This window comes from Aphelocoma coerulescens, chromosome 28 (assembly GCF_041296385.1).
Source record: "Aphelocoma coerulescens isolate FSJ_1873_10779 chromosome 28, UR_Acoe_1.0, whole genome shotgun sequence".
Taxonomy (NCBI): domain Eukaryota; kingdom Metazoa; phylum Chordata; class Aves; order Passeriformes; family Corvidae; genus Aphelocoma; species Aphelocoma coerulescens.
Window position 1 is genome coordinate 3,790,356 of NC_091041.1, and position 20,141 is coordinate 3,810,496.

Genomic DNA, 20,141 nt, shown 5'->3' on the forward strand with positions numbered 1-20,141 from the left:
CGCCAGGCCCCGCCCGCTGCCTCCCGCCCGCGCCTGCGCACAGCGCGCTTTGTTCCCCCTCCCCTCGGCGCGTCTCGCTCCCCACCATTTTGTGCCGTGATCGCAAGGTTCGCTGTTGGGTTGTGCCGTGTTCTCCTGCGCGTTTGGGCTCGAGGCGAAATACTGAAGGGGCCTTGATGGCGGAGAGTCAATCAGCGGCCGGACTGGGGGATTTCACATCCCTTGGCGGGGCCGCAACTTTTGGTTCGGAGCCTGAAACTCGGCGGCTGAGCGAGCTACGAGTCATCGACCTGCGGGCCGAGCTCAAGCGGCGTAACTTGGACAGCGGCGGGAACAAGAGCGTCCTCATGGAGCGGCTGAGGAAGGTGAGGCGGAGCGCGGCGGGGGGAGGCGAGGGGGCAGTGGCGTGAGGCCATCCGGGTCCTTTGTCTGTGGCGCTCTCGGCGCCTGCGCGCTCGGGGCCGGGCCCGGGGCCTGGAGCGGGGCAGCCCTGAGGGGAGCGGGGCTCCGGTGCTGCTGCCGGGCCCCCGCGGGGTGTTGTTGGGCACCAGCGTGTCCCCTTTGCTCCGGCCGCTGCCGCGCCGTTGCCTTTGCGGGGTTTCATTACACCGCTCTGTGGTGTGGGCGCCCGTTCCGCCGCCCGCGCTCCGTCGCCGCTCTGGAGCGCGGCTCAGATTGCGCTGGGTGGAATCTGATATGGCCCCGACATTTCCGTTGTTGCCTGACCCCGACGTCCGCGCGTCCTTCCCCGATTTACTCTCCCGTTCCCCCGACGCACACGCAGGTGCCCCTTTCTCACATCTCTCCTCGTCCTTTCTCTCTGTACCGTTCACAGAATGGGTGAAGTTGGAAGGGATCACAGTGGGTGATCTGCTCCGGTAGGGTTTTGTCCTAGAGCCCATGGTACAGGATTTCGTCCAGACAGTTCTTGAGTATGTCCAGTGAGAGAGACTTCACACGCTCCCTGGGCAGTCTGTTCCAGTGCGCGGTCACTCGCACAGTAAAGAGTATTATCCTCCTATTTAGGTGCAACTTTCTGTGCATCAGTTTCTGCCCCATTGCTTGGCACCACCACTCTTCACCCGACTCCATCTCTCCGACCTCTCTGGAATGTGTTCTCACAGACTTCCATGAGGCCAGAACGGCACGGTCATCCTTGGCCCTTTTATGGGTTCTAACAGGCCTGCACATTGAGAAAAAACTCATGCACCTGAGCTCCTGTAAGAGTCTCTCCCAGTGTTATACCATTAATGTGCTTGTTTGCAGAGTAGTAGCTTGATTTGGCTGTGGGGATGTGTTGCACCTTATTATTTAGTATTTCTGACAGGTGATACAGCTGCCTGGCTGTATGACCTGAACTAGGGAGAGACGCCAATGTTTCCATGTCACAAATCCTTAAAAATGCAGTTGTGGTTAAATCCTAGCAGGCAGCCAAGCACCACATGGCCACTCACTCAGGATGAGGGCTAGAAGTGGAAGGGTAAAAGGGAGAGTAAACTTGTGGGATTGTGACAAAGATAGTTTTATAATCTTAAGAAATGTAAGGGTAAAAAAAAAAAAAGACCAGCATAGATGAAAGAAATTAATAAAGCACATAAGACAAACAAGTGACCTGAAAGAAAATAATTCCATACTGTCAACCAGCTCAGCTGACGCTGAGCCAGCCCCCAAGCAATGGCAGCCCCACCAGCTTCCACCTGTTTTATTACTGAGCACAAGACCCTTTGGGCAGTTGTCTCGCTGTGTCCCTTCCCAATTCCTTGTGGCCCTTATCCTGCTTGCTGGGGCAGAGGAGCAGAAGAGGCCTTGGCTCTGTGTAAGCTCTGCTCAGCAGTATCTAGAACATCCCTCTGTTATCAGCACTGTTCTCAGCACAAACTCAAACCACAGCCCCCTTTCAGCTGCTGTGAAGAGAATTAACTGCCCCATCCCAATCCAATACAAATGCACACAAGCAAATAATACAGTGGATATCATCCTGCTGTCTCCAACAGGCCATTGAGGAGGAAGGAGGAGATCCTGACGAAATTCCCGTGGCCTCAGAGCTGACCACGAAAAGAATGCCAAAAAGAACTAGCAAAGGTATGATGTCTGGACACTTGCAGCTCCACTGTTTGCATGTAGCTAGAATTTGGCATGCAAACTTGATTTCTCCTGTTACATGAGATCAGTTTTTTTTTTAATTGCTTTTTACCTTATGGAAAATGGTAAAACTCTTTTGCATTAATGAGCAATAACAATTTTAAGTGATAATATGACACCTGACTGTATTTTATTAGCAAGTCTTGAAACGTGAAGATGAAACCACAAATTGCAGATGTTTCTGTATTTGTGACCATGTGTAGAATTGTGTCAGGTACAGAGCAAACAGCTGCAGCATAAGCTCCATGGAAAGCCCCTATAATTATATTTAAACTATATTTAAACTGTAGCTATATTTAACCATATGTTGCTTCAAAATATTAAATATTCTGCGTGCCGTGTTACTTGTGGCTTATTTGAATTGCTCATGGCCAGTTCTTAAAGAATATTTTTTGAAAAGAAACAGATTATTAAGCTGCTTCTTTTAAGTCAGACTGGCTAAAAATAGAGAAAGAGCTGTTGTCTTTGAATAGCAGTAGGAGTTTGGGAGTGACAGATGTGCATAAATGTGATTCATGTCCAAGATCTTGAAAGTAAATACTCGTTCTGAATCCATTTAATTAAGGGAGGTGTTTTTGTAACAATCTTAAGGTGTTACTCTTAAACGGATTACCCAGAGGGTGTTGTGTCTTTTTAGGTTTTGAAGTGTTGTGGAATGAGACTGTAGCTTTAGAAAAATACTGTGCTACTTGTAGTTCATGCTTCTGCTTCTTGCTTTTATGGAGTGGCAAGGTGACCTCAGTTATATCCATACTGACCCAGACTTCTGAATCCACCTCGTAATGATTACTTGTTGAAACAAACTGAGTGCTCAAGAGATAATTCACCAAAGCTTAAACATGTTACAAAATGTAGTGCTACATCTCACTGCAGTGATATTGTTTGTAGGAAGGAAACCAGAAGAAGAAGGTGTGGAAGACAATGGTCTAGAAGAGAACTCCAGAGATGGGCAAGTAAGTGAAATCATGATTGCAGTTACTAAGAAAGTGCATCAGGTAACCTACAATAACTACACATTTACCCTTTTTCTCTCTGTAGGAAGATATTGAAGCAAATCTGGATACTTTGCAGGATATTGACATGATGGATATTAGTGTATTAGATGAAGCTGAAATAGATAACAGCAGTGCTGTAGACTGTGGAGAAGATTATAGTCCTGACAATATCCTTGATTCTCTGTCTGATAATAAAGACAATGTCGAAGCAGAAATGAAGGAACTTCCTGATCAGCTAACAGAAAATGAGGTGAGTGAGTAGAGGTCTTTGTAATTTTCCAGAAGATATTTAGTAGGGATATGGGCACATAAGGTATTTCAGTCCAGTAGAATATGGGATCTGAATGTGATCTGGATTCTATTTCCCATTCACAGCTCTCATGTCCTAGTGTTTTAGGTGGTAAATATTCTTGAGGCTTGAAATGTTCTCAGTAGATGAGTTGCCATCTTCCCTACCTTTCAGTATCACCTTTGCTTGCTGTGAAAGGAGTCTGGAATTGAAAATGCTGTGTTAGTGTCTGTATTCCCTCTTCCTGTTTATATGTTCTATATGTCAAAGTGTATATATGCATACACCCAGCCATGTAGGTGTTTATGTATATGGGGAGAGAGAAAAATACATTTTCAACTTAAGTAATTTGGATATCTTTTTTGCAGACATAATGCTCTGGTTTAAGGAAGTTGTGTTGTTCTGTTTTCTTATGGAGATTAATAAAAGAAGAACTTCCTGTGTTGTCCTGTTCTGACATTGCCAGGCTTTTGGCTTGGTTTTGAGAGCAGCTTGCAGGGTCTTTTGCAGACAGCACAGGGTTATCCATATGTCACATTCGCTCCCCAAATATTATCCTTCTTGGATCCTTGTGGGTTTGGGTTTTTTATTTATTTTAGGCTGTTACTCACGAAACAGAACATATTCTCCTTCTTTGCCTTCTGCATATCTGCTTCAACTTTTTATCATTTACCTTCTTTCAACTGAAAAAGGAGATTTTCTCAAAGCCTTTTTGTTTGACTGGTCTGTCAGTGCCATGGGAAAGCCAAGACCCTTGGGCTCAAAAAGTGTCAGCATCCTGTTCTGTGGACCCTTCACTGGGCAGTCCCCTGGATCAGAGAGATCACACACAATCAGAGCATAACAGAGCCCCCTGCCCCAGGTCTCCTCAGCTGAGTGTGTTACTTACTGCAGGCAGCTGTTGGTGCCTTTGAAGGGCTCACACCCAACCTTTTGTGGAATAACATCATTAATGTCATGGAAAATTGTGACAGCTTAAGGATTGCTGGTGGTAGTATCTGTCTGAAAAAAACCTCCCCCACTATACTAACCAGCATTAATTCCTAACAAAAGCTGGCTGGAGTTCATCATTCATCATGCTTAAGAGTTTTCTTACTCAACAGACATCCCTAAAGGGGAGAAGACAGGTTCAGACTGTTACAGTGGAGCCTCCCCTAACTTCTCCACACTTTTAGCTTACTTTTGTACTGTTTTTACATTTAGGTGGAGCTTGAGTGACTCTAGTTGTACATCCTGTTCACTGGGGGGTGGTCATACCTTGGAGGTGGGTGACATCAGTATTACATCTGAGGTAACCCTTGGCACAGAGCTGTGCATTTCCCTGGCTCAACAACAAGAAATCTTCTTTGTTTTCCTTTGGTTGACAGCTACTCTGTGGCTTACCAGCTACAAGGTACCTCTGAGTTTCCCCCTCTTGCAGGGATTTCAACAGAGCCTGGCTGTGGTGTCTGCACTCCAACAGAGCATTCAAACACAAAGGCTTGGGAGAAAATCTCCCCTTTCATGGGACTGAACACAGAGTCATTGCAACAGCATCCACTTCACCTGAAAGGCAATTTTGTGCTGTTCTGTAAATTAATTTCATGTAACCAATGAATTTTGGTTGCATCTTACCCTCAGCTCTTTAAGGAAGGAAGGTTTTTGGGATATGTTTTTGGTTTGGAGAAGTGTAAAGCTGAGTCAGCTTCATTTCTAATGTGTTTTTTTCATTTAGGAACTAAAGTTAAAAAGTGGGAAAATGAAAAAACATGTTCAGTAACCACAGAAATGTGAAATAAGACTCTAAGAATAACTTACGAGTAGACAATGTCCTGTTAAAATTAAAATGAAAAGTAATTGGAGAAAGATGTTTAAACGTGAGGTATGTTTACATGTTGCTCATTTTTGGGTCACACTTTGAAGTAGTAATTGAGATCTGTCAAACACTTGAAAATACTTCATGTTTTCTTGAAAGGGAAAATTAAATACAGGTGTATTCTCCTTAAGCTGCTTTTGGTAAGAAATGCTTTCATTCCTTTTTTACTCTTTTAGGAAGATTATGATGAAATTGAAAACAATTTAGAAGCCTCCTCTTCTGATTTAATTGAAATGAAGGTAAACTGAAAATGTAGCTGTATTTCAGATTGTCATGTTAATCAATATGTCATATTTGTAATATTTACTCAGTTCTCATACTACAAGAAAGAAAATGTGACTATAATATGAAATTGTAACAGAATCCAAGACATTGGAAACCTTGCTCAGCACGGTCTGTGAAATGAGGGTGCCGTGTGGTTTTCTCCCTACTTTTCAGTCAGCTCTCAAGACTTCCTTCATTTTCATGGCAGATAAAAAGGGTCTTGTTGATTACTTCTCTCTCCCTCTGATTATATAAAGTAGTAGCTGGGTTTGTTTTTTACTCTGTAATTGGTGTGGTGGTACACAGAGATACTTTATTGGTCTCTTTAAAATTTGGAGTTATTTGAGAGAACGCAGTTGTGGCTGATATTTTGACTTGGCTTTAATGTGCCAGAAAAGTCACCTATATAAAATACTTATTTCCAGTGGATAGTGAAAAAAAGTGCTAAATGTAGTAGATTAATTCGTGTAGTTTCAATTTTGGGATTGGGCAGGTGCTATTCTTCTGTGTTAGAAGATACATTTTATAAAGTCCTTATTCTGTGGTCTTTTTTTCCCAAACAGAAAATGGAGAAGCTGCACTTGGAGCCAGGTACTGTTAAAGAAAAACATATTCCTGTCTTTTCAACTAATACTTTTTAAACCATTAACTATTAAAAAACCCAAGCAAACAAACATAATTTGCATTATTTTTATAATGGACAATCCAGATCATGCAGGGTCATAGAGATTGGAAACCCAATCATATCCCCAGATCTGTGAAGTGATGCTTGAAATACTTCCAGTGAAATGAAATGGTTTAAAAACCTGTTAAACTACATAAATGGATTTAGAGAAGTTTAATCACAGTTTTAAAAGCTAAATATTCTACTTGTAAACAGATCTTGTGATATTGCACACACCTTAACTCTGTTACTAAGTAGAGAGCAGTGAAAGCAGTAAAAAGATATTGTAGGGCATTAAAGTGTAAAGATTAGTTACTGGATACAGAAGAAAGAAGAGAGTTTCTTCATGGAAATTTCATACAGATACTATTCCCTTTCTGGACTGCAAACACACTCATGCACCATCAGAAGATGCCCAGTTCTCATGTTGGACTGTCTCTGCTAAAAGAATTTCACAGAAATTTAAAAATTGAACTCTCAGTGCCTTGATACGTTCAGTTAAGCATCTCGGACTCTGGAAGCTAACTAGAGAAGAAACAGAGCTGAACGATTTGCTGAAGAATATGAAGGCTGAGCCCGAAGTTTTTTGTTAAATCTGTGGGGGCATTTTTCTTCCCTGTTGAGGTGCTAGGGCTGATTTGGCAGTGTGTGAGAGAGCAGTTAGCGTGGTAGCTGTAACACTGTGTACACTAGGGTTTTCCAATCTCTGTGTAGCTTAGCAGTTCTCTTGGTGTTAGTGTGGCAGCCATGCCAGTTCCACATTTGTGATTGCTGTATTTCCCTGGTGATTAAATCTTGTGCCATTCTATTCCTGTTAAATCCGTAGAAAATGAGAAAATACTCGACATTTTGGGGGAAACTTGTAAATCTGAGCTACTTAACGAAGAACCTCCCGAAGCGGAGCGGCCGCGTGCGCAGGAAGCCAGTAACGCGGGGCCAGGCAAGAGGCTGGCTGAGGAAGAGGACGCTCTCGCTGCCGCTCAGTTGGAGGAAGATGCTTTAGCTTTGGACAGCAAATCGGCCCAAGCTTTGGCAAGGAAGGAAGCAAAGCGTTTAGTGGTAGCAAAAGGGGAGACAAGTGAACAGAGCCCCGAGGAAGAGGCCCCGGACTCTGAAGGTGTAGTGGTAGAGACCCTAAGCGATCAGAGTAGCAAACGCTCCCAAGGCCTGGAAGCCTCTAGTGGGGAGACAGCGGAGAAGGGCGCAGGTGCCGAAGCCAGAGATAGCAAAGAAGATGGCAAGAGAACAGAAGACAAAGCTAATTCAGAGGAATCTTCCCCTGCCACTAAAGAGTCCTCAGCCAGTGAGGGCGGTGATCAGAAAAAGAGGTTTGTTTTTTCTCCGTTATAGACCAGATGCTATCTTTTATCATTGGTCCTTAAGTGATGCGAATAAGCTGTTTCCTTCAATTGGCCTCCGAGACTGATGAAATTGTAGCCTATTCCTAAAGGTCTCTTTTATTTCTCCATGTGCAGATATTTTTATTTTTTTAAACGCAATGGGTTTGATTTCTTTCCTTCATCAACCTTCAAAGGTTGTTTTCCCCAAATTACTCTTATTTGTAATCATCTTCTTAATGTAAGTCTGTTTAAGAATCTGACTTCGTTATTTCTTGTCAGATTTCTTAAATCAAGTATACAAAGGTGTGTTTTCGTTTGCAACATATTTTCTGGTAGGTATTTAATTTTAGCTTTTTTCATAATTTATATTTAGTCACTTTTCTTTCTGACTTGAATAATGTGGTGTTTTTTCTTTAGCCCTGTTGAGGAGGACAGAGATACAAAGACAGTCGCAAAAGATGAGAAAGGTATGTTTGTTTTCAAATATAAAACTTCAATGGTTGCTTGGATAACTGTTTGTATTGGATGGGTTATTTCAGAAGAAATTGATTGCACTCAAAGCAGTTGTTAAATAGCATAAACTCACTTCTGTCTGGATTTTCTTTATTCATGTTAAAATAAGTATTTTCCTTTTATGCATTTTTTCAGAACGTGCATTGCACTGTTTTGTTTGTATCTTGATTTTTAAAAGTAGATGTTAATACATGGTAAATATATCTTTTTTGGCACTGGAGATGTCCACTAACAGCTGTTAGTCAGGAATCTTTTGCAATTGTGTTTGCTTTACTATACACTTAGAATTCTCCTTCCCATCTTCTGTTTTGCTGAAGTAATTTGGGATCTAGAATTCACATATTTACATGCCACAAATCTTACAGTTTAATGTTGTCTTCAAATTACATTGATTTTATTAAATCTTTGTCCTGCAGATCCTATTCGTGGTGCAAGTATGCATCATAAGCAAGAAGAAAATATTTCTATCAGTGTCAGATGCCTTCTTTTAATACACCAGGCAGCTGAGTCTTTGCAGCTCACTCCACCTCTCTGTTCTCTTCTGCCTGCCCAGGGCTGAAAATTTAGATCTGACTGTTAACATTCTTCTTACATGCTGCTGGCAGGTGGTTCAGCACTTTTAAGTGTGGAAATACCAGCAATTCCTATAAAAAGCAAGAAACTCATTATGAGGTCTGCCTGCCAACTGGACAGGAAGAATTTGTTTGGTTTTAATTGGGGTTTACAACCCAGACTCACCTCCCTGTCAGCTGCTTTTTCAGAGGTCCTGGGTTATGCCTGTTCGCACAAGCTGCTGGACCTCCCTTTCAGCCTTGTTAGAGTCAATTTGGGTTCAGTCTGTAATCTTGTGTTCTCTTACTTCAGAATATCTCAGGGAATGTTCTGTGCATGCTGTCATTTACCTAAGGACTTGAGTGTGTTGTTTTTGTGAGACTGAGGAAACTCTTAGCTGGGCTTGCTTTCAAAGCAGCCTTCAGGAGCTTGGGTGTCTGATAACCACCTTGCTCCTGCATCCCACTCTCCAAAGGACGTGCTGTGGTCCATAGCATTTGTTTTATTCCTTTTCTGGCTTAGTGAGCAGCAGTGGTGAGAAGGAGCTGCTTGGCTCTGTAACATTCTCTGCATGCAGAGCAAAGTGACTGAGCCAAAAGGAAGCTAAAAAACTACATACAAGTCAGTTCTGACTCATACATTGCTATGTGCCCACCTGTATGAAAGGATTTTATTTAGGATGAAGAATTTTCTATGTTCCATGCATTCATTCTGAAAGCTGTGTCAATGAATGCAGAAAAAGAAATTCATGAGCTCACCCTGGTGGATTTGGCAGTCAATGGATGCTCATCTGAAAGATGTCTCCAGTGTTGGTGGTTGGCTCCCAGTGTCTGCACTGTTCTTGTTTCTAAGTTAAATATTTTCAAGTCCCAGTATTTCTTTGTTTCAAAAGTGCAGTACCATTGCAGGAGCACTTTTTAAAGTCTTATGGGAGGGAAGAACCTGGAGATGTTAAGACTGAGCAATCCTTAATCAAAAAGGACATTAACATAGTTTTAAAAATCTTAAAAACCTCATTGGTAAAATAGCAGAAAATAGAAAAATGGGCGCTTTCTTCTTTCTACAGGATTCTGTTGCCAGAGTAACTGCAGGTAGCAATTTCTAAATTGTAGAAATGTGTGGAGTAAAAGCATCAAAGCCTTTGGCTCAGCTTTTTAAAACCCCAAGACAATGCATCCCCCATGTATTTGTGTGCATGACATACCTTTGTCCGTGCACTTTTGAGATAGATGGTGGCAGGTGTATACTCACCTTTACACAAAAAAACCTCTCTTTGGTTTGGGTGTTTTTGTAAGAGATTGATACAAATTACTGCATCCTTTCCTAGGAAACTTGTGTAAATATTGGTATCTGTGTTCTCAGTTACTCGTGCCAATGACTGAAATTATCAGGAAGTAGAAGATGGAAAGACACCCAAATAGCATTTTGGAAAGGTTCTGGGAAAAATTCCTTCCCTCGATGAAAGAGGTTCTGTAAAATTCCATATATCACCAAAACACCACCAAAACAGAAATATGGAAACAGGGAGCTGGAGTGAAACCCATTCATTGAGGCCTTGAAACTGCCCAGACTGACAGAAGGACAGTAAAGACATTTCAAAGGAGACTGGAAACAGTATCCTTGTGTAAGTGCTTCATGCAAACACTAAACCTTGGAGTTCAGGTCAGTCTTTAATCACCTGATGTTGGGTGTTCAGACTTGGCAAGCTCATTAGCATTTATTAAATTACCTTTGTAGCTGAGATGGAAAATTGGCCAGGTGTTCTGTAGCTCTTGCATAGCTAAAGCAGGCCAGGTCTTTCCTAACGCCTGCAACTGAAGTCAGACTCTGTATCCCAACTGTGGATCTTTGTGGGCAGAAATAGAGACATTTCCTTGGTTTCTTGATGGTGAATGGCTTTCCTTGGGAGGAATTCTGCATCCCATCAGCATTCCCTTGGAGTTGAGATAAGGAGGCAAGACATGAGCACACCTGGGGTGCAGACACAGTTCCCCACAACTCTTAGAGGGCTGCTCTCCTTTTGTGTAAGTTACTGGGATCTAATCTGGCATGCTTTCAAGAGCCTCAGTTAATTCAGAGATGCCCTTGTCCAGTTGCTTTCTTGAAGAATGATATGAAATATTTCTGTATCAAAACTTGTAGTTCCACCCAAATTTTTGAACTTGTAATGCTCCTTTACCTTCAGCAAAGCAAATCATGGGAGGAGAGTATCACACAATGCATTTCACTTGCTCTGTGATTTTAAAAAATTAAAAATTTGTGATCCTGCTCCATTTTAATTCACATAATGATTCAAGTAATTAATTCAAATAATTAGGATTTGGGGTATGTTTTGGTTTTGTTTGTTTGTTTTCCCAACTAGGTCGCAGTGCTGGCAGTTCTGGTAGAAACTTTTGGGTGAGTGGATTGGCTTCCACCACCAGAGCTACAGATCTGAAGAATCTGTTTAGCAAATATGGGAAGGTAAGGGGTTATTTTTGTTGGTTTGTTTTTGTTCTAGTGTTTGTTTTGTTTGGTTTTTTTTGGCTAGAAACCGTGTTAATAAGACTTTTTAAGCTCCCATCACTAAAGTACCAACAAAAGGAATCCAATTATCAAGAATATTGTGGGATATCAAGGAAAAAGTAACACTGAATGACTGGGGGTTTTTTTATTCTGTTGCTCATTTCCAAACAAATACAAAATTCCCTTTGTGATCCTTAATTTGAAATAGTCAATAACTTTACACATTTTTCTGTCTCCTGTGCTGCAGTATGGTATCTTCACCTGCTGAAAATTCACAGTCAACTGTGAATTTAATGTTTATTAAAGACTTCCTTAGGACTAAGTAAAATATGCAGTAAATGTTGAGACAAAATTGCTGGGGAATATCTTAGGAATTGCCTTAGTACCTAAAGTTTCATTTTTATTAAGAGTTGGCAGTTCCTTTAAAAAACACTTGTTTGGGTAGTCTGGGATATGGGGAGGTGTTTCGTTTTGCTGGCAGGGGAGGTCCTGCAGTTGCTGTTAAGGAAAGACAAAATGTCAAATTAAATCTCCCTGTCAGCTGGAAAATGGAAAGAGCTCAATAAAAAGCTGATATCAGAGCCATCAGTAAGGATTTTTGTCAGACCTCTGAGGCCTATTTACAGATTACTGTCAGCTGATTGTAGTAAAAGCAAATGGTATGTGCTGACAACCTGCCATTGAATGTTTTACTGATGAAAATACTCTGAAACTTAAATATGCCTTTACAGATAGGTACAAAAACGGATTAATTGTAGCACAGCTTGGAGTTTGAAAGTCATGGGACTGGTAAAACCTTTTTAATGTTCCTTGTGACACAATACTTCCATTGATTTGCTTAGAATTCCATCTGGTAACCAAAAATGTTGATTATAGAGATGTGCCACAAAATTTTAAATGTGATTAAAAAGTAAACAACAAACAACTTAGTATTTGGTTCTAGATAGATGTCATGGTGCCATTTAGTCATTTAAATAAAATACTGTTATTTTCTTCAGGGTATTAGCAGAGGCAGAGCTTCCTGGAAGTAGATGTACATATGCAATAAATTAAATGCTCAGAAGTAGGTTCTTCATTCAGCTGTACTTTGAAACATCACACCTGAAATATGATTGATTTCTCTATTACAAAGTGAGCTGCATTGAATATCTGAGCATAAATAAACACCATTTATGTGTCTTTTTCAAGCTCTAGTTTTTGGGGAAACTTCCTGTTTTGTAAAGAAGATTGCAGATAACACTGTTGATGTACCTCAGCAGTGACATGTAAACATTTTCTGGAGGGAAGCTGGCACTTAGCAGTTGAGCATTAGCGTGTATGTGGAAATTGCCTTAAAAATTTGTATTGGTTTTTACTATTTTATACTTGAGCAAAGTGATTTTGTTGATGTAGAGTTAGATGCCCTTTGTCTTTGATATTGTTTCCTTGTGGTCTTTCTCCAGAAGAGAATTCAGTCTTTGGCTCCCACCTCTTGATTCAGCTTTTGTAGCATTCCCTTACTAACAGAAACATGGTCAGCTCCAAGCAGTGCTCCTTTTGTATTTGTTAATCTCTCAAAACCAGAAGTTTCCTGCGTGGCAATGGGCAGGAATTAAAAAGAGCAGAAAAGGAGCTTGTAGTTCTTGCTGTTAAACGTGAGGGATTTGTCACAGGGAGAGTAATTCCTGGTTTTTTTGGGAAGGTGGTGGGTGCCAAGGTGGTGACCAACGCTCGCAGTCCTGGCGCTCGCTGCTACGGCTTTGTCACGATGTCCACGGCCGAGGAGGCCACAAAGTGCATCACTCACCTGCACAAGACAGAGCTGCATGGCAAGATCATTTCTGTGGAAAAAGTGAGTACTTGTCCTCAAAGATACCGAGTTCCCACCAGATTGTGCAAATGATCGAGGCCACATTCTCAGCTGATGATGTGCAAAATAAATTTCAGGCAAAAAATGAACCCGCTGGGAAGAAGACAAGTGAAAAAAAAGAGAGTGAAGCAAAGAGAGAAACAGTCAGTGAGAGGTACTGTGTTGAAAATTCTCCTACCAAAGGTGTTTTCTGTTCTTCAGTCTGTGTTGATGTCAGGAAAATCTAAAGTTACAGTAAGAATTTCTGTGGCAAACATTCAAAACCAGGAGTACACGGATTTTTTCAGCTTTTACTACAAGATAAACGTCACTTGATGTTCAGTGCCTAATTTAAAATGTTTCTATTGCATGGTTTAAAGTAGGCACTGGAAAGTTGCATTTTCAAGCACACCTTTTAAATTTAGCCATATTTGGGGTTTAGTAATGATTGTGGAGCTTTCATGTCTTAAATCTGTAGGAAAGACCATTTGATGAATTTCACTTTCTCCTTACCTTGTATCTCTCACTGGAATAGAGTTTCCTCCAGGTCCCAGACAGTTAAAATTGTCCAAGATCTGTTCTTAGATCGTGTTCCTCCTGAGCACTGTGCTCTTCCTCTCTAGCATTACTGAAAGTAGCTGATTAAGGCACTAAGAGAGTGAATTAAACACAAAGCACTTTGCCTTAATTATCTTCTCGAGGCATAACTTCTCTTAAATGCTACTTGCTGAGAACTTCTTGCTTTTATTTCACCAAATTGCCTGACAAAAACAGTTCATTGTCACCTTGTGTGAGAAACTTAATGGATATTAAGCACGTGGTGGTGTGAATTTGTCCTCATGCTTGCAGTTGAGATACCTGAATCCTGGCCAAGTTTCTGACACCTGCACGGGATGGTCTGAATATCTTGTTTTATGGAGCAGGAAGTTGTGGAAGGAAAAGTTTGGAAATCTAATTATAGTTGTTATCACATCAGAATTCTACTTTGTTGGTGTGTTGTTGGCATTTTCCTTGAATTTTCTTTTCTCTTAGTCTGTGTTAGTCTAATCTTTATCAATATCTATCCACAGACCTGGCGGTGCTAAGAGGGATGAGAAATCTGACCAAAGAGATGATCCTAAAAAGACAGAAGACAAAGATGAAAAGGAAAAAAAAGATAAAGATGAGCAGAAGTCTGGTTCATCAGATCAACCTAAAACTGTTAAATCAGGTAATTTGGCTGTCGTTTTTTTAATAGAGTAAAAGATGTGTTGATGTAGGAATATTTAATTGTAGGTAGTTCTTTCCAAAGAAATGTTCTAGGATTGTTTCTGATCCTTAGCTGGAAATCCAGAATGTATAAGAAGAAGGGGAGATGTTTGACATTGTGCAATCCTTAAAAGAAGTACCTGGGTTAGGTGGAGTGAAATAATTGGTTTTGAAGAGAGAGTTAAATACCCATTCTCACATTTTAGAGAGCAGAACTTCTGGCTTAGCAATGAGTGGTGTAGGTCCTATGTAGTTTGATTGGTTTTTTCCACTTCTGTTTTATTTAGGAAGTAAAGGAACAGAGAGAACAGTAGTCATGGATAAATCCAAAGGAGAACCTGTTATTAGTGTGAAAACATCCACTACATCAAAAGACAGAGTAAGTAATGCTTCTGCATGGAAAAGATCTTCCTTAGAAACAAATCCTGAATCCTGCCAGGCTACATGCAACCCACACTTGTCTTGCCAGTTTGTCAAATTAGAGTTTCTGTAACAGGGATTTAGATCTTAATTAGTAAAATACCTCTCATTTGGCCAACACCATATTCAGCACTCAAATCCTGCCAAACAAATGAGGGAAGGTACTACTGTATTAATACATGGTGTCTGTAATGTTAGAAAAAGAAGAGCTTTTGGAAAAAAGCAGGGCCCAGCCTTGGAGATACAAACTGTACAAATGGAAACAGAGCTTAAGATATTGTTTGTGATGGTTGTCCTTTAATAAATTAAAGTTTCTCTTTTAAATACAGAGTGTTAAGAGCCAGGACCGCAAATCAGAGAGCAGAGAGAGACAAGGGATTGTCCCCTTCGACAAAATCAAAGCACAGCGAAAAATGAGGGAGGCAGAGCAGCGCCGGTAAGAGCAGCACTGACATTGTTTGGGGTTTTTTCCCTAAAATATATATATATCTTTTATTTTTATTAAAATAAGACTGAGAGAGAAAAAGGCCTTCAATTTTTTTTCCCCTCTTGTAACTTTGTTTATTTTTATGGGTATCTGTTGAACTTAATTTAGGTATTTAATTCTTTTTGGTGGGGCTTTTTCTTTGTTTCATATGTTTAATTAGATTCGTGTTTAAAGGTGATAATTGCCACCCTTCAGATTCCTTGCTAGAACTGTGACCTGAATTCCATGTTTTCTGCACATTACAGAACTTTATTTCTCACCTGACAGTAGCTGAATTGAACAGGGGGGAAATGCTTTTGTTACTTTCATTGGAGAGGAAAAAGTTTCTCCCTCATAGTTAAATTCCTGAGCTTTAGTGGAGTCATTATCCACCATACCATCCCGGCTCTCTTCACAGAAATAAAATATTCTTCACAGATATTTTGTTTCAGTATAAGAAATGAACTGTGGGCAATTGGATTCACATTCTCCTGACCATATGGAAGTATATGTGGGCAATTGGATTCAGATTCTCCTGACCATATAGAAGTATATGTGGGCAATTGGATTCAGATTCTCCTGACCATATAGAAGTATATGTGGGCAATTGGATTCACATTCTCCTGACCATATAGAAGTATTCACCCCCAGGGTGGATTTTGTGGGAGTCATTTGATCAGTCTCTATAAATAAATTCATGTGTACACTGAATATCTTTCCCTCCATGCCCTTCCCAGGTATAATTTCAAGGAGATGATGCAAGTTTGCAGCCACTGTGGTTTTAATTTTTAACACTTTCCCTTTTATTTTACCTTTCTTTATTCTTTGGAGCATTCCACGTGTAACTTTTGTCTGCTCAAACAGCACACGCGAGCGCCGGGAGAGGCAGCAGCACCTGCAGACCATCCGCGAACGGGAAGAGAGGGAGCGGCTCGAGATTGCTCGGGAGAGACTGGAAATCGAACGGCAGCGTCTGGAACGGGAACGGATGGAGAGGGAGAGGCTGGAAAGGGAACGGATGCACATCGAGCACGAGAGGAGGAGGGAGCAGGATCGGATCCAGCGCGAGAGGGAGGAGCTGCGGCGCCAGCACGAGCAGCTGCGCTACGAGCAGGAGCGGCGCTCTGCCATGAGGAGACCTTATGACATAGATGGCAGGTAAAGCCACCAAATCCAAGTGATGCCGCTGGAAAACATCACTGCTGGGTTCTGTCTCATCAGCCTGGGCTGGAAAAAGCCATACATGTGCTCACAGCAGTTGTTGGTTGCATTGGGAGGATCATATTTAATAGCTCAGGCTTTTCAACGCCTTTCTGAACTTAATTACCCTTCTTTTGGTTTGGAAGGAGGACCAATATCAAAAGGCATTATCTGGGCTAAATTGAGTCTGTTCTGTCTTTCAGGAGGGATGATCCCTACTGGCCAGAGGCAAAACGAATGGCCATGAATGACAGGTACCACTCAGATTTCAGTCGCCAGGATCGCTTCCATGACTTCGATCACAGGGATCGTGGGCGTTACCAGGAGCATTCAATAGACAGGTTGGTGTCTTGCCTCCACTTGTGCCTGAAAACAAAAGACAAAAATATATGTTTAATGTCACATTTTGCTGCCTTTACATAAAGTAGATGTGTGCTTGGTTTCCATTTTATTTTTCAAGTGCTGTTCAGTGTCTGTGGTCTTTCTCTTCCAAAACCATGAAAAGATTTGTACTGTGACATGAGTTAAAGCTTCTGGCAGGCTTGGGCAAAGTATTTTTACAATTCTACATATTTATAGGATTCTGGAAAACTTCTCAATAATATTTTAGGCACCTAGAATTCTAACAAGAATATTTTGGTTTATACCTTAGGACTAACTGGGTTTTCCAGGAATCCAAAATGTGTCATGGTTTCCATATGTTCCAGCTGTTTATGCCTTTTGTTGATGTGACACGATGTGCAGGATTTTTCATCTGTGTTGTTACATAGATGGATTTTTACAGACTGCTGTGTGTTTTACTACCACAGTCTGATTCTAATCATCTGATTCTAGGAGAGATGGCTCCAGGACAATTATGGGAGATCGGGATGGACAAGTGAGTTGCTTTATAGAGCTACAGAAATATCTTAGCATCTTATAACCTGATTTTCTATAGTGTGTGTGAGATTAAATTTCAGTAGTTGAGAATTACATTATATCCACCAAAATATGTTTGAACAATCAGATTGTCTTGTTTTCTTCAGTTGGGTGAAATTCAGTTCAAAGACTTATTATAGAAGTTAGATAAAATTATTCTGATAGAAATCAAAGCAAGTGAGTTGTGTCAAAAGAGAGTATTCCGAAAGATTGCATAGAAGAGGCAAAAGTACAAAAATACATATTCACTCTATGAGGTTTCATGGAAGTAAGAGCTGAACTGTAGAGATGTTTGCGTTTGAGGGCTGGGAGAAGGACCTTCAGGGCTCATTCAGGCAGTGACAGATTAATTTTAGGGAGTCATAGAATCCTCAGTGGCCTTTACTCTGAGGTTTGGAGGGACATGGGTAGGCTGGAGAGTTGGGCTGAGGGGAATGTCATGAAGTTCAAGAGCAGGAAATGCAAAGTCCTGGGCTTGTCTTACCAGTGTGCTACAGCTCCTGGTGGGAGGGAGGACATGGATAAGGTGCAGCCAGGTGCCACAGTGGTGCCCACTGACAAGAGTCAGTGAGCACAAACTGAAACACAATTCCATCTGAAGACAATTCAAATCCCCTTTAAACTGGCAACACTAGAACAGCTTGCCTGGAGAACCTGGGAAGATCCTCCAAACCCACTGGGAGACTCTCCTGGACAGCCTGTCCTGGCTGACCCTGAGTAGATGTCAGGAGGTCCCTTCCCTCCCAGCTGATTCTGAGATGGAGTAATTCCAGCTGAGCAGGTTTAAACAGTGAGCAGGTCTGTGTGTGCAGCCCTGTAAGAGCTCTCTGTGCCTTCCAGCATTACCCAGACGAGCGCCACGGAGGCCCCGACCGGCACTCGCGGGACTCCCGGGAGAGCTGGGGCAGCTACGGCTCTGACAGAAGGATGAGTGAGAGCAGAGGGATACCCCCACAGTCACGGTGAGTACTAAAAACACCTCTTCTCGTGCACCTAAGGAGTATTTCCATATGCCAAAGTTTTTGGAAGTACAGTTTTTTTCCAGCTTTCACCACAGTGTTGGATGGACTGCAAATGTTTCGATGCCATGTGCATCAGAACGTGCACTTGGAATGATTTTTTTTTAGTAACTCCACATCTTAAAGTCATCATGCTTTCCATTAATTTTAATTAATATTCCTATCAAAGCTTGCTATTTTCAGGATAGTGGTTCTTCCTTAGTATCTTATTTAGTTGTCATCTTGGTTTGAGCAGAAAGATTCTTCTGAGATTTGACTTAACAGCACTATAAATACAAGATTCATATGAGCCTTGGTAAAGCATTTGAGTGTGTTTGTGACTTGGATTCAAATATAAAAACTATTTCTTGTGCTCTGGCTCATATGAGAAGATGGGGATTTCATGTTTTTACAGGGATGGACGTGACTGGGGAGATCACAGTCGAAAGTTTGAAGGGCACCAAGATCGTTCCTGGCAGAGCAGCGTGGATGGAGGGATGATAGGACGGGATCATGAGCGATGGCAAGGTACGGTTCTTGCACAGCTCCTTAGCTGTGCCATGTAAAGAAGAAAATACAGACATTATTCTTGGAGATGAAGTAAAACTTGCTGTGGATATAAAGGGAGCATTTGAACTTCTTTAGGTGGCGGTAGAGGCAGACCCGGCCATGTGATGCATCGTGGAGGCATGTCAGGGTAAGAACTTTAAAAGCAGCAAAGTGGTTTTCTTCCTTTTAAGGGGCATTTCTTCTATTTAAATTAGCCAGAGAAACATTTTATGGGAGTATCAGTTATCTAATTTGTTACTTAAGTGTCAAGGAATAATAAAATAATCCCCATGGCTTTTATGTAGTGCATCTTATGGAAGAGTGAAAAATCATGCAAAAAGAACACCCATTCTAGCAATCTGACTGTTCCAGCATGAGAGAACATTAAAATGTCTAAATCCCTTTCCAGGCGTGGCAGTTTCATGCAGGGTGGCAATCAGAGTCAGATCATGCACGGAGGAGGAATGCAAGGAGAAGGATTTGCTGGCCAGGAAAGAGCAAACAGACCGAACGATCCTCGTTTCAACCGTCGCTACTGATAGTGTTTGGTTTTTCATGCAAGGTGGCAAGTGAAACAGATCTGTTACCCAGGGTTACCATTAATTGTAACTTATGGGCTACTGTAAGTGTAATTTTTTTTAAGCTGCTGCCATATTATGTCACTCAATCCAATGTGAACTCATTTGTTTTGTAAGGTGTTGTTCATATCCCATTTTAAAATGTTTGTTAATGAAGCATTCCATTTTCCATAAATAAATGCCAGTTTACAGTTATTTGCTTTGTTTCAGCAGTCCCTGTTAAACTGATTTCTTCAGCTGCATGTTAAACCATTTAAATCTGTGGCAAAGATGGAAGTGTCAAAATGCCTTACAGGTGTCCCTTTGCACTCCCAGAAATAGTGAAATACTCTGGTTTACCTCAGAGCTGTCAAAGTTTTAACAACCAGCCCATGTGCCACCATGAGTGAACGTTAGTGGATCAGAGTGGTCAAAATTTGAACACCCTGCCACTGCAAAATTGCCATAGGAGCTTGTAGGGCAAGTAGTGAAGAATTCTTTTCATCTGGTCTCATGTGCAAGATAATGTCTGAAAAAGGAGTTACATTCTGTGATAGCAGCACAGCCTCTGTAAGAGACAGTGCAGAGGTGCTTGTCACAATCACTTTATTTAGCTTCTGATGGATCAGGGTAGTCCAAAACTCCACCAGTTTTTAGCCCAGTAATTTTACCTAGCAATCTATAACTGCCTTAGAAGTAATCCATAATTTCCTTAGAAGCAGCCACTGGCTGTGCTTTAGATTCATTTTAAGAATGTGTTGAGGACCTAACATGATTGCGATTGGTGCAAATGATCTGTTGCTTTGTCAAATCCAAATTATAATTTATCTTTGTGCAG

The 20,141-nt window shown here is 41.3% G+C and overlaps 1 protein-coding gene across 1 annotated transcript; it reads left to right on the forward strand.

The window, feature by feature from the left end:
- The first annotated feature begins 41 nt into the window (after positions 1-41).
- Positions 42-19,519, forward strand: LOC138099836 (scaffold attachment factor B1-like). The gene is made up of 21 exons (XM_068997381.1): positions 42-365; positions 1,995-2,082; positions 3,031-3,095; positions 3,181-3,387; positions 5,458-5,520; positions 6,109-6,136; positions 7,036-7,537; positions 7,967-8,016; positions 10,977-11,077; positions 12,801-12,950; positions 13,046-13,122; positions 14,018-14,157; positions 14,483-14,574; positions 14,945-15,051; positions 15,946-16,239; positions 16,485-16,622; positions 17,116-17,158; positions 18,040-18,161; positions 18,613-18,725; positions 18,843-18,894; positions 19,156-19,519. Exons 1-21 carry the CDS (start codon positions 177-179, stop codon positions 19,283-19,285), a joined length of 2,751 nt encoding a protein of 916 aa, XP_068853482.1. The 5' UTR covers positions 42-176; the 3' UTR covers positions 19,286-19,519.
- Positions 19,520-20,141: the final 622 nt, after the last annotated feature.

Excerpts from the sequence above, each read along its gene's own strand:
- LOC138099836 (XM_068997381.1), top strand. The coding sequence starts at position 177 with ATGGCGGAGAGTCAATCAGCGGCCGGACTGGGGGATTTCACATCCCTT. Across the intron at positions 14,575-14,944 it reads CCACTACATCAAAAGACAGA|AGTGTTAAGAGCCAGGACCG; the intron begins GTAAGTAATGCT and ends TTTTAAATACAG. Across the intron at positions 18,162-18,612 it reads GGGATACCCCCACAGTCACG|GGATGGACGTGACTGGGGAG; the intron begins GTGAGTACTAAA and ends ATGTTTTTACAG.